The 14,083-nt window shown below is 40.9% G+C and overlaps 1 protein-coding gene across 1 annotated transcript; it reads right to left on the bottom strand.

The window, feature by feature from the left end:
• Positions 1 to 1,650: 1,650 nt before the first annotated feature.
• Positions 1,651 to 9,128, bottom strand: gckr (glucokinase (hexokinase 4) regulator). Its single transcript, XM_061705657.1, has 19 exons — positions 9,114 to 9,128; positions 8,756 to 8,905; positions 8,630 to 8,698; positions 8,489 to 8,557; positions 7,321 to 7,394; positions 7,151 to 7,217; positions 6,983 to 7,036; positions 6,788 to 6,882; positions 5,939 to 6,044; positions 5,669 to 5,787; positions 4,238 to 4,336; positions 4,030 to 4,127; positions 3,801 to 3,877; positions 3,564 to 3,660; positions 3,392 to 3,495; positions 2,815 to 2,892; positions 2,540 to 2,680; positions 1,832 to 1,966; positions 1,651 to 1,764 (listed from the first exon to the last, which is right to left on the bottom strand). The coding sequence occupies exons 1-19, from the start codon at positions 9,126 to 9,128 to the stop codon at positions 1,651 to 1,653; spliced, it is 1,761 nt and encodes a 586-aa protein (XP_061561641.1).
• Positions 9,129 to 14,083: the final 4,955 nt, after the last annotated feature.

The following is a 14,083-nucleotide window of genomic DNA, read 5'->3' as shown; positions in this document are numbered from 1 at the left end:
TCCAAACAGGCGGGGCCGGGGATTGAACCCCAGTCCTCAGAACTGTGAGGCAGACGCTCTAACCAGTCGACCACCGTGCCGCCCTGTTTCATTGTGTTATTTGAAATTGTATTCATCAAAAGTACTGATGACATCAGTACTAGGTAAGAGTGAATACTCATACTGGTATCGCTCTGGAAAAAAAGTGGTGCCGAACATCCGTAGTTAAAACTGTTAGTTCAACTTGGTTTTGGACCGAACGAAAAACAGTTTAAATCCCACTGCAGACTGAATGACATATGGAAATACATAGTAAGTAGTAGTTAATAGTAGTTAGCTAGTCTACTTCCTGAGAACTATTGGTTTAGTTCAGGAGTGAAACACCATTTGTTTACTCCATTCAATTTGGGGATATAATTAATATAATAAAACAAGGAAAAAGAAAATATAAACGCTTATATTGTTTATTATTTATTATACTGTGAAGGTGGTTTTAAATACATTAGTATATTTATGTATCCATTAATTGATGGTTTTCTTTCATTGTGTTGGCTACACACACTGTACACCAAGGTGATTATAGTAAACGAAACAAACAAAATAAAATTCAACCTGAAAAACATTTTCGTGAGTAAAACAAAACAAAAAACGAGAATGTATTTAATGAATAATGAAAAAGAAACTAACATGGTTCCTGACACAGAACGGGTTGGACACAAAGGCCAAGACACAGTCGGTAGGAGGCAAATTTAGGCTGTTTATTACGGGCAGGGTTTGGCACACAGGTAGTCAATCCAACCAGGCAACAGTATCCAAAAAGACGCGAGGCAAGGACACAGTTAAAAAAAAACAAGCACGGTCATACACAAGGTCAAAACATGGATAGGAATGCTGGATACAAAAACTTACCGTAATTTCTTGTGCATAATGTGCATTTTTTTCCCCCCAAAAATTGTCAAAAGTCAATAGTGCGCATTATGCATAGGTATAGGGGAAAATGAAAAAAAAAAAAAAAACTTTCACATTTTATAAATGTATGCCGCCATCTCGAGGTTATGAAAAAGCTGTACACTTTCATTCTAGTATGCCACCACCACCTAGAGGTTTTGGAAAAGGTGTAGCCTAAACTTTCGATCCAATTTCCTTTAACATTAAGTTAGTAGACTTGCATGTAATGAAAATAGCAATGATGCTGAATTGGAAGTACTTCGTATGAACATTTATGACAAAAAAAAAACAGCTTTAAGCAAGAACACTTTGCGTCTCATTTGGAGAAGGATTTGCCATCTGCCAAATACTTCCAACCTCTACTCTATGAACATGTGGAAACAACACAAAGTAAAAGAAGTGAAAACACTGCTGCAACAAAAATAATATGTTGCGTTTTTTTGGCATGATGTTGGTATGCGCTTGAGCACAGCAGATTTGAATACCGATCCAAATGTTTCAATGTGTGCAGATTTGATTTTAAAACATGAACAATTAAGACTGAAGATCAGCAAAAAATGCATACACATTAAACGTGATTTTGGTGAGTTAAAGAGAAGCTAAAAATATACGAGAATGAGATTGGGACAATATACAAACAAGGCTCATGCATCTTCATCGGTACGAGATTCATGGACAGAAAAATGTCACTTGTATCTGTTGCTTAATTTTATATCTTGGACATTACTGCAGACATGCCTCCACAGCCTTTCGTATGATTGGCTCCTGATCCAGATGAGACCTCGCATCATCGAAAGAGCAACCAGCCAGCAATGACACCAAGGTCAGAGGCACTACCTGGTCACAAAAAGGGAGGCTCATGACATGGAACGTTCATCTTGTCTTCTGCCATGCACTTAATTACCTTTGTCCTTTCAATGCCAGTGGCTGTGTGTGTGGTCATGTGACAGGATGTTATGTCCTCAGTCAGGTGGTCCACCTGGTAGATAGCCTTCAGGAGAGCCTCCTCGCACTGGGCTTCAGGATGACCAGACAATTTCTAGCAAGAGGAGACAGTCTGAATTTAATGCCATCACTGTTGTCACTATCATATATCTTGCACCTTTTCCTTAGATTTTGGGTTTAAAAAAAATGTAAAACCTGAGCTGCTCATAATTTTACTGTGTAATTGCTTTTGTTACACTGATCAAATTCACAACTCCAGAGAATGAAATTATGGTCAGATTCTCCAGAGGGGGGACATAAGATTCGTAGGCTTCCTCCAAATCGGCATACATCAAATCCAAAGTTTTATTTCCGCTCACTGCACAGTTTACATATGTGTGAAGTTGTTAGTAGATGAGAGAGAGGAACACGATTGAAGTCTCCACTGACCAGAATGGGCGTGGCAAATAAAATAAAAGTGAAATAAATAAAAGAGAAAGTGAATCGGAGCTGCTGCAACAAGCTGCTGAAGTGAGATGCTGGTGCAAAAAAAAACTAAAATGTAACTTCTAAAACGCACATATGAGTCATAAAAGGTAGGTATTACACACAATGTAACTAAACACACAAACCAGACTCATAGTAACTCGATGTTAATTCATGTGTGATTGAAGATGTTAATTTATACCTGGATTAAATGTGTAGCTCGGCGATAGAGTTTGCTGTTGGTGACTTGCACGTCGATCATGTGGTTCTGGTAAACCTTACCCTTTAGGATGTGCGCTCCCGTGCTCACAGCGTTCAGCACCAACTTAGTGGACAGCTCCCACTGCCGAACAACAAGTAGGTAGGTAGGTAGGTAGGTAGGTGGGTGGCTGGGATGTTGAGTGAGTGAGTGAGTGAGTGAGTGAGTGAGTGAGTGAGTGAGTGAGTGAGTGAGTGAGTGAGTGAGTGATGCTGTACCATGTGCTGTAGACTTCCAGAAGTAGGTAATGGCCATGAAAATGTTAAGGTGGACATATATAATCGATTTATTTCATCCTGCAAAGGAAAAAAGAACACTAGGTTATATATAGGTGGATATGAAGGTAACAAGATTGTTAAGGTAGCAGTAAATGGCAGGATATGGAGGTATAGTATGTAAGGTTCTGTAGCTAGTTAGAAAATGTAGCCAGCTATATTTTGGTAGGTCGGTACTAGGTAGGCAGACAGGATAGGTAAGTACTGTAGGCAATTTGGCAATTTTCTAAGGAGGTAGAAAAGTATGTGTACCTGCACACAGCGTTACTACTGCATTGCTGTTTAAATATGAAATGTTACTGCATACTGTTAAGTTCAAAACTTGTCAGAACACTTTCAGTTAAAGAGAAAACAAAACAAGTTGATTGAATTAAGTGAGGCTATAATGTTGTTCAGTGTAGGAAAGGTAAACGGGTAGGAAAGCAGAAAGGATAAGTAAAAGGCTAGGCAGGCAGACTGGTAGATAGTTACAGTACGTAGATGTCGGTAAAATATGATTTTAATTAGGGAGGTAACCAACGTGTAAACCAGCACCATCTCCATCAGCCCGGTGATAAATAGCATAGAGATTAGACATCTTTTCCCTCACTCGGTGGGCTACATTCATCACTTCGGTGACATTGTCTGTGAAAAGACATCGGGGAAAATGAAGAGGATGTGTGGGTACAGATCATAAACTCTGTCGTACTCACCGGTATGTGTGTAGATGAGAATCACAGTATCTTGGTCATCAAGAGTGGGTAGGACATGAAGCAAAAACTCTTCATGTGAAATACAAAACTGGGGACCCTAAATCAAGAAATATCCCCGTCTATGAGCATAGATGTACTCAGTGTCATACTACTACATTATAATGTATTGGATTATAGATTTTTTTTTATTATTTAGACATTGTCAAATTTGAGAGATGGGTTACCCCTCACATATACCATCAAAGCAATGGAACCCTCATTGTTGTTGAGCGCTCTGTGTCCTCCACTTATGAAAGCTTGAATATCCCCATGGGCTACGACACACCCACCCCCACACACACACGCACACACACACACACACAAAACGACAATATGTAGTATGCAGACAGTTTTTCCAAAATCCAATGCATTACAACACATTCGTAATTACAATAAGAAGACTTGATTGTTAGGCCATGCTGCTCACCAGCTCCAAAGGTAGGCTCACACTCACTGGCATCAATGAGGCCAAGCACAGCCAGGCTGCCCCAGCCCAGGTAACACACATGTTTCTTACAGAGCAAACTGTAACACACACAAACATCCTTAATGCAGCCACACATTTCTTATTAGTTGGACATGCTGTATGCATTCCTTTACGCTGTTAGGAGAATAATTGTACTTGACTGACGGACCTCTGCCCAGCTGCGGCCACCAAGCCAGCTATGGCTGTACTATGAGAGTATGTGACCTCCACTGTTTTCTCATAGGCTCTCAGGTGCTGCAAGAGACCCCTTATGGAAAGAAGAAACAGTGCAGCACTCAATGGTGAACACATAAAAGCAGGCTATGGAAGTGAGAGATCATCAGGTGTGCCATGGAAAATTGTCCAATTTCAGATTTTTATCATTTACTATAAATACAGTAATGCATCTTTGTTTATCTGTGCCAGCAACATATAGTGATAGGCAGAACAATGAAATGGTCTTCCACTAGATCAAATCAAATCAAACTTTAATTAATAATATTAACTATCTACTTTTTGTGACATTGTTGTTTGATGGTGTGCCGCGACATTTTTTTAAAATGTAAAATATGGAAATGCCTTGGCTCAATAAAGGTTGGGAAACAATCGGACGACGAGACTGTCTAAATAGAATCTGTGTTCCCACCAGTAGAGGTCAGTAACATACCAAAACAAAAAAACACAGACCATTCGAGCTCTCCTTTGAGCAGAAGATATTTAATTGAAGGTATCGCATTAATGTGCCGGTCTGTATTTACGTACGCAACATGAATAATTCTCAGAGCACAAACAACCTCGCTGAGGAGCCCATGCAGCGACATGTGCCTTCTTCCTTCTCTGTTGTAGCACAACTCACTGAAATATTAAAGCAGGGATAACCATGGAAAACAAGACTAGGAAGTGTTGTTATAACAAAAGAATCCGTGGAATGGAACTTTTCACACTGAAGCACTCACGACACTCACTGCACGATGCAGCCACGTCTCTTGGTCCTTTGAGGCCGCTTGAAGTCACAAGTTTCACAACGCACAAAGGTCATTTCAACGACCTGATAGGTGAATGTCCACAAAACAGCCCAAATGTGTGAAATGTGTTGTTTTGTACTTGTGATTGTAGGATATATTGTAGCCACATTTACAATACTGTACTATATACATTTTTTGTTAACTTAACACTGCATTAATTCTCATTTTTACATTTTGTTTGTTTTTTAAGATTTTTTTATTATTATTATTTATTACACTTATAATCCCCCAAGAGGAAATTAAATTCACACTCTGCTGTATGTTTTTTTTTTTGTGTTGCACATGACACAGAGAACCAGATCAAACTCGTGCAGGCATGCAAGGAGAGTTATCAGATTGAAGAGGGCATGCAAGCAGTCTTGCACCTCTTGAGCTGCGGTATGGGGACAGTACCTACCTACCTGATAGTGTTCTGCCTTTACAACATTTATTGCTATTTAATTGACACTGACACTTCAATACTGTATGTTTATAACTGGGACTGTAGTTTGAAGAGGTGCAGCACCGAATCAATGGCAGTGAGTAGACAGATACTGTATACTAACATATAGGTTACGTTCTTCACAGTGGCTTACTGGTGTGTGGTGGCTGCATGTGAGAATGCGGCACCATGAGCAGCACCCAGGATGACCTCCAGGAGCATCTTAGTTGCACTGCCTCCTTTCATCCTGGAAGAGCCACTGATTGCCTCTGGCTGAACTCAAGCATACAAAAGGCACAAGGGGAACACAGGTACACTAATGTCTCTGATTTTGACAAGAGAATATGCTTTGTGTGTGTGTGTGTGTGCGTGTGTGTGTGTGTGTGTGTGTGGTGGGGGATTAGTACCAGTGACGAGCTCTTACCCCAACTGATGGGTTGATGAGAAAGGCCCTTCGACCATTGGCAAGCACTTGCATTCTTTGGACCACATTGAGGAAAGTGAAAGTGCAACCTGGTACGGATTCATTCCTGTACAGACATACTTTCAGAATTACATATAAATACTGTATGTGGCGGCACGGTGGAGGACTGGTTAGCACATTTGCCTCACAGTTCTGAGGCCCCGGGTGCAAACAAATCCCAGCCTCACCTGTGTGGAGTTTGGGTGTTCTCCCCGTGCCTGGGCGGGTTTTCTCCGGGCACTCCAGTTTCCTCCCGTATCCCCAAAACATGCATGGTACGTTAATTGAAAACTCTAAATTGCCCGTAAGTGTGAATGTGAGTACCCCGCCTCTCGCCCAGAGTTTGCTGCGAGAGGTTCCAGCACGCCCGTGACCCTACTGAGGATAAGCGGTTCAGAAAACAGAGGGATCTCAACCAATACACGCTACAAAGGACACACCCTCGCTGCGCCAGAACGCCCAGCTTGGCGCAGACCGGTCTGCCAAATTAGCAAACATACGCACCAAGACTTGAGCTTGCATGAAAATCAGAATCCGCCAGCATTTGGGCCACGACAAAAATGCACTATCTACTAAAATAGAGCCCTCAGTTTGGCGCAGTGCACTCTATGCAGAAACAAAAAGAAGATTAATCAACATATTAAATATTATATCACTGACAATGTCAAACTTTTTGCAGAATTTCAGTGTGTTTTGACAGTGTCAAAACTTTTGCAGAATTTCTGATACAGCTCTATGTATTGAATGTCATTTGTGGAAGTGAACTTAATGTTGTGACCAATGAGTGTTTAGAATACTATACATACACACCGTGCCTGATGTGCAGGGTTAAAACCAAGCAAAACAGGAGTGAAGACCTCCGGGTGCCGCAGGCAAAAATCCAACTGACCTGCCACAAATGGAGCCTAAAGGTACATCAATAAAAAAAAAAAAAGAAAAAAGAAAAAAGGTACGAAATCAAGCTGTATTAAACATTCGGATAAATGTCTTAAAATTCAGACTCACAGATAATCCACAGGAAATCCCAATAAACAAAACCCTCTTCTTTCCTTCACACACCTGATAAAAAAAGGTCAAAATAAACGATGCAATGAGTCATCGCTGAAGCCTTGATTTGGAGATGGGAGGAGAAGACAAACACATGTTGCACACATTTTCCATCACACTCCTAACCTTCTTAAGACAGCGCATGCCCAGGTGGGGGTCATCTTCTGGAGCCTCTTGGGAGGAAAACAGTGCTCTTAAAACAAGAAAAATGTGAACAATGTGAATGAGTCAGTGAGTGAGTGAGTGAGTGAGTGAGTGAGTGAGTGAGTGAGTGAGTGACACATGGACACACACACCTATCACCTCCTGCGATGATGTATTCGTAGACCTCACTGTGGTTCATCTCTCTCAGTGCTTTGTTGAATCCTGACTACACACATACACGTAACTGTGATGTGATGCCATTGTTCCATTGTGAAGTTCCAACAGGAAATTGTACTTCTCTCAGGGATGTTCAATGCCAAATAAAGAAATGATGAATGGATCAAGGTATATCACAGCAATTCTAAGATTGCATGCTAATGCTTGCCAATACCAGAGGTGTCAAACTCAAGGCTTTGGGGCTTGCTCTGCCCCACCACATAATTTTTTTGGTGGACCACTAAAGCAAATAAAATGTATCTCCTAGTGTGTTTCTTGTTAATTTTATGTGTTCTTTTCATTTTGGATGAAAAACTGTCCTAAAATTGAAAATCTTCCCCCCTTTTATAGCTAGTACATGCATGTTTTTTTCTCCGCCCAATCCTTTAACATAGTTGCTTGTCACTATTTTCCATGATTTCTGTTTTAAAATTCAATCTGAGTATACAGTATACAGTAAGTCACAAGAGTAGTCACATATATGTAACGGTTTAAATGTGTCTTTTCATAGGACAAAAATAAGGAAATGGCACTTTGCTACATTGTCAAGATGTCAGTGTGCAGCTTGTATAACAGTGCACATCTCTAAGCTATTGGTAGCAGAAGTGAGGACACCCTAGCTGAAAGTGTCTTAATTGGGCCCAAGCCCTGCCGCAAATAGCGCAAATCTGAAAGTATTTGACGTCCACCCTAAAAATATTTATAATTGCCTATAGATGCCACAAGATGGAAGAAAAGCACTACTTTCATATTAGATGGTGCTGGTGTTTACTCGCTTTTTTAAATAAGTGGTTATTCTTAACACAATTGAATTCACAAGCCACCATTCGTACATTCGCACCTTTGAACAAGTCTTCAAATGATCCAGGTGGGGGGTGAAGCCAGAATACGCAGATAAAACAGATGTAAGCACAGGACTACTCAAACACAAAACTCACAGGAAACTCACAAAAAGAAATGTATAGATAGGAATCAAGATTTAAACCTGGATCTTTTTGACTGTGCCAACCATGTATTCCGCATACAGCCTGCATGTATAGAACTTTTCATTTGTAATTGCCAACTCTGTCAACATTCACACAAATGTTGAAAAATCTGTTTTACCACCACTAGGAAAGCCAGGCGACCTGAAGTCCCACAGCCACTCAAGACAACAAGGCTGTCCAGTGGCTCCTACGAAACAAAGGATGCACTTACACGTCACAGCGATGAAACATGAACAGAAACACAAGATAAGATGGATACCTTGAGGATGAGCTCCACTAGTTCAGCCACCTCCATCATGGTTTTCACCACTTTGTCACACAAAAGCATCTAAAACATGTTTCTGTTTCAGAGACTTGCTAGACATTCTGTTGTTCCTTTACTAACCTGGTAAGTGCTTCCTGTCTCTTTGAGAAACATCTCGGCATCACAGCTCTGCAACATCCTCACAATGCGACTGGGTGAGGCCCGGTCGATGTCCCGAGTCAGCGGGTTTGACTTCTCCGAAACAGGAAGTGAGGGCTCGTAATCCGGCGACTGGTGACAACACGTCAACTTGTATTATGTTTTTTTTTTTTTTTTTTTTTTTTTGTAGTTTGGGATTTTTATCCATTTTTGTGCTACATCATTAGATTATGTTGATACTGATTTGGATCTTTTTTGCATAAACCGAATCTCAAGTCATCACTAACATAAAAAGAGAAAATATTTTGATATTACTGTTGAAATGTAATAATATTCCTACCTCCCATTCATGCATTGTAGAGAGAAAGCAGAAATCTGCCAATTTCTGTTGCTGAGGTTTACAATGGAAACGAGTCAGCGCCTGGATCTCTCTGCAGTGACAAAGTCCAGAAAAAGACCTTTGAAATGAGAGTGGTTAAAGGATGTTTTGAAAGCTTCGGTATACAGTTCTCTAAATAGATCTCTGTTATACACTCACTGGTCACCATGCAAAGTCCACGTCCTGCACGATCTAATGAGATCTAATATAAGAACTGTCATAAATGCATTAACAAGCTGTTTATTATTGTGGTTCCAGCTTGCAGTGGTGTTGAACTGGACACAGCGATGTCGCTAATATTTTGCTCCTTCTATGCAGCCAAAGAACAAAATATATTAAGCATACCTCATGATAAAGTTCATTACAACATCAGTGCAAATTATAACCACAATAATAAAATTTTTATTATAAATATTAAAATATCTAAACACAAGACTCTTTTGTAAAACAGAATCAAACAAAAATAAGATTAAATCGAGGTCATGATTCCAGTGCTGTCTGAAAGCAGATTTATGATGCATAAATGAGATGAGATGCGTATTTACCATTAAATTTGCAGCCTGACTCTAAAAACAGGTATTTTCTGACCTGATGCTTGAAGCAGATCTTTAATCTAAGGGGTTTTCCTTTTATATTTACATCCTATTTCAATTGGTAGTCTACTTTAAAGAAATTTTGAAGGACAGATATATCATGCATGTTTGACTTGCAATTTGGAGCAGAATTTGAGAATGCACAGACTGTAGCTGCCACTTCATTTTCTTCTGTTGTCCTTCCTTAAATCTGCATTGTGCAGTAAGAGGCCTGAATAGTACACTGCTTAAAAAAGGAGGGTGGAGGCTGGAGCAGTCAAGGCGAACATGTTGGATTAATCCTTTGGAAGTGTTTTTAAAGGTCCCATGTCATCATTTTTATTTTTTTGTAATGTTTTATGTCATTCTATCATGTTTGTGCGATAATTTTAGTTGAAAATGGCTAGTATGACTTTTTTAAGCTATTCTAGTGGGTCTTTTCCGCCTGGCATTTGAGACGGCAGAGTTCTCATTAATTTGATATGTAAATAAACTTTGCTCTGATTGTATCACTGATATTTCTACTTCAAATATTGAAAACAGCGTTGCTCTGATTGGTCCTTGGTGGCATCTCAGCAGCCATCTTACGGCGGCAAATCGTTCATAGCGACGTCGCGTGGCGCCCTTGAATGGCGATCCTGTAAAGGATGCACATATACAGTATATTGTATTTGATCTGTCAGGTGTGGGGAGTAGCTGGACCCAAGAGCAGGCGGAGGCAGATGTAAAATGATGAACAGTTTATTGAGGTGGTCCTGGATGTGTTGGCAGGCGGCAGGCAGTGGACAGAACGGGCAGCTGGCTTGGTAGCAGGAATGACATGGGTCAGGAACACAGGGGAGCACTGGAAACGAGGAGACACAAGCGTTAACAAGGGAAGCGAGGAACAGTATAGCTTACTTGACATAAGGTGAGCCGTGGTACCGCTAGGAGAGGCTGCAATACTTGGGCGAGGATTTCCGGGAACAGGCAGGCGTATTTACACCGGTGGTGATTGAAGACAGGTGCTGAAAACAGAGAGGGGAGGGGGGGGGGGGGGGGGGACACAAAGCGCCCTCCCGGCTCCAATAATGGAACTGCAGGGCAGTGTATGACATGATCAGTTTTATTAAACCATAAAGATAGAGAGACAGTAGCAATACAGGAAGGCATGAATTCCTACAGAGGACGTGGGTGGAAAAAACAAGAGAGGGGGATATTGTCACTACAGTATTTCATCCACAGTTACACAACAAATTAAAACACTGGGCTTGAACAAAGCACAATTCTTTTTTGCTGAGGAATTTATATAAAAATCAATTTAAGCCATTCATTCCTCAACTCAGCAAGTGATGAAAAGCTTTTCATAAGATGCAGCCATGTTGTCACAGCCATTTTTCCTGAAATGAGTGGGCTTGTAGCAACCACAAAGTTGGTAGGGACTTGAATATTTAGGAACTCTATGTTACAAACACGGAAATGTGATCAGGTTGTTCTGCAAGTCTTGTGCCGTTTATCATCTTTTGTATTCAAACAACAAACCGCATATACGTATGTCAAACTTAAACCAGGTCACAGACTCATTTTGACCTGTGTTAGGCATACAACAGTGTTTGGATTTGATAGAAGGGGGGCCTTTAAGCATGTGAATCAGAACCAAAACAATAGTAATTGCTTTAAACTGAAGAAAACTATATGAATCAGTTTTTGGGGAGCCCTGGAAATCCTGGTGCCCAAGGCAATTGCCTTTGTTTGCCTAACGGTAAGTTTGCCTTTGTGATACTGTCTCTCTCATGTTGTGCTTTTATGTGATCAGCAAAACTAAATAGGAACACAAAAATATTATACATTAGCCTGCCTGACCATACAAAATTTGAGTGCATATTAAAAGTGCCCCCCTCCCCAGCAAAAAAAAAAGAAATATATATATATATATATATATATATATATATATATATATATATATATATATATATATATATATATATTGCAGACGTGGGGAAATACAGAAACAGGCACTTGCTCATTGCTAAATGTAATTAATTAACTTGCTAAGGCTTGTAAGCCTCCTCGACCCAGTTGGTGAAGGATTGCACAATGTGAGTTGAGGTGAGGCTGCTCACTGCTGCATTTCGCATCTCACCCATGTATATGAACAGGAAATACGTAGAAAATACCAAAACTGGCTCGGCGACTCACTTTTGGGTCCCGACCCACGGGTTTAGAATCACAGCTCTAAATAATACAGAGTAACAAACGTTTGACAGACATCAGGTCATTCACTTATGTATAGCGCCGTCAGTTACAGAGATTTGTCCTCCCAGATTTGACTAATTACATCTATTAAATAGAAACAATTAAAAACTTGTTAATAATTACCAGCGTTAAAACAGGTAAGATAAAGGAAGTACTTTGTTCAAGAGGCACATGGAGATTTTTTTTTTATTATGTCATTACGAATAAAAATCTACAGTAATGCAGATTAAGTATTTCATTTACAAGGTACAAGGTACTTTTATTGTCAATTCTTCAATATGCGTAACACATACAGAGGGTTGAAATTACGGTACTCAATGGCCTGCGGTGCTACAAAAGACAGTACAAATAATAATATAAAAGCTAAATAAACTATAGTATAGGCAGTATCAGAAGTATTAATTGAATGTGCAAGTATCAAAGGTCAGGTGACGTGTGCAAACTAGTCAAGGTCAGGAAACCAAGGCAAATAAGACATTTATAAATTACATGACAAAACCCCAATGCTGCTAAAGTGGCTAGTGCCACCCTGAGTCTGGTATGTGTGTGTGTGGTTGTGTGTGCATCTACATGTTTGCGGGGTGTCAGAGTTCAGAGTTCAGGCGGGCAGAGGGCAGATGAGGTAGAGGGGACAGAGCGGGCAGAGTTCAGCTTCCTGACAGCCTGATGAATAAAACTGTCTTTGAGTTGGCTAGTCCTGGCCCGCAGACTCCGTAGCCTCCTCCCTGATGGCAGCAGACTGAAGAGGCTGTGTGATGGATGGGTGGCATCCCCCGCTATGCGGAGGGCTTTGCAGGTGACGCGGGTACTGCAAATGTCCTGCAGGGAGGGAAGAGAGGTTCCAATGATCTTCTCAGCTGCCCTTTTTTAATTTGACCCAAACCAGTTTCTGAGACATCATCTGAGACCTGTGAAGCGAGACATCGGAGCCCAGTCTCCAGGTCCTGGTTCAGCCTCTCGATTTGTCCGTTGGTTTCAGGGTGAAACCCAGATGACAGACTGACGGTAGCACCTGTGAGATTGCAAAACTCCTTTCAAAATTGCGAAATGAATTGGGGACCCCTATCGGATACCACATTCTTGGGGAAACCATGGAACTTGAATACCTGGTGTATCATTAACTCATTAACTGTCTTTAGCTGAGGGAAGTTTTGGGAGTGCAATGAAGTGTGCCATTTTAGAGAACCTGTCCACAACTGTGAGAATTGTGGTATTTCCTTTCGAGGCCGGTAATTCCGTCATAAAGTCTACGGAAATGTCTGACCAAGGACGTTATGGTATTGGCAGGGGTTGCAACTCCCCAGAAGGACGTTTACGAGAGAACTTGTTAGCAGCACATACCTGGCAAACATTGACATAATTGGTAACATCCCTTCTAACATTGGGCCACCAAAAGCGCTGTTCGACCACAGATTGAGTCTTGGCAATGCCTGGGTGACATACAGTCCGGTTAGTGTGAGCCCAGTAGATGACTCTTCCCCTTAAGGTCGGAACCACATAAAGCCTGTTTTCAGGGCAATTTTCAGGGCTAATAGTGTTCTTCAGAGCCCCCTTTACCGCAGTCTCAATGTCCCAAACAAACGCAGAAACGAAACATGATTTGGGCAAAATGGTTTTAGGGTCGGACAAAGAATTATCTGCGCAGAAAATGGGCGATAAACCATCTGGCTTACCCTTTTTAAGAACCAGGTCGGTAGGATAACGTGAAATTGAATCTAGTGAAGAACAGAGCCCATCTAGCCTGCCTCATATTTAATCTCTTAGCAGTTTTAAGATATTCCAGGTTCTTGTGATTTGTCCATACTAAAAACGGAGTATGTGCCCCCTCTAGCCAGTGCCTCCACTCCACCAAAGCCAGCAGTTCACAGTCACCAATGTCATAATTTCTCTCGGTTGTGGTCAGTTTTTTGGAGAGATAAGAGATAAGAGAGATGTCACGCAGGACATCATTGACAAAGTTCTGGAACACAGCTGGAGCATTAGTTAGTCCAAAAGCCATCACCAAATACACATAATGTCCCGTTGGTGTGTTGAATGCTGTTTTCCATTCATCCCCCTCCCTTATCCTGACTAAATGATATGCATTTCTTAAATCGAGTTTGGTGAAAATCTTGGCTCCCTCCA

Source organism: Phycodurus eques, chromosome 1 (assembly GCF_024500275.1).
Source record: "Phycodurus eques isolate BA_2022a chromosome 1, UOR_Pequ_1.1, whole genome shotgun sequence".
NCBI classification, from domain to species: domain Eukaryota; kingdom Metazoa; phylum Chordata; class Actinopteri; order Syngnathiformes; family Syngnathidae; genus Phycodurus; species Phycodurus eques.
Note: the sequence above shows the minus strand (reverse complement) of the source record. Positions and strands in the feature narration are given on the sequence as shown.

What these genes read in the sequence shown, in the direction of transcription:
- gckr (XM_061705657.1), bottom strand. An exon ending in AGACAGGAAGCACTTACCAG is followed by an intron (nt 8,699 to 8,755) that starts GTTAGTAAAGGA and finishes AACATGTTTTAG; the next exon opens with ATGCTTTTGTGTGACAAAGT. An exon ending in AGGGTTCCATTGCTTTGATG is followed by an intron (nt 3,661 to 3,800) that starts GTATATGTGAGG and finishes TTCTTGATTTAG; the next exon opens with GGTCCCCAGTTTTGTATTTC.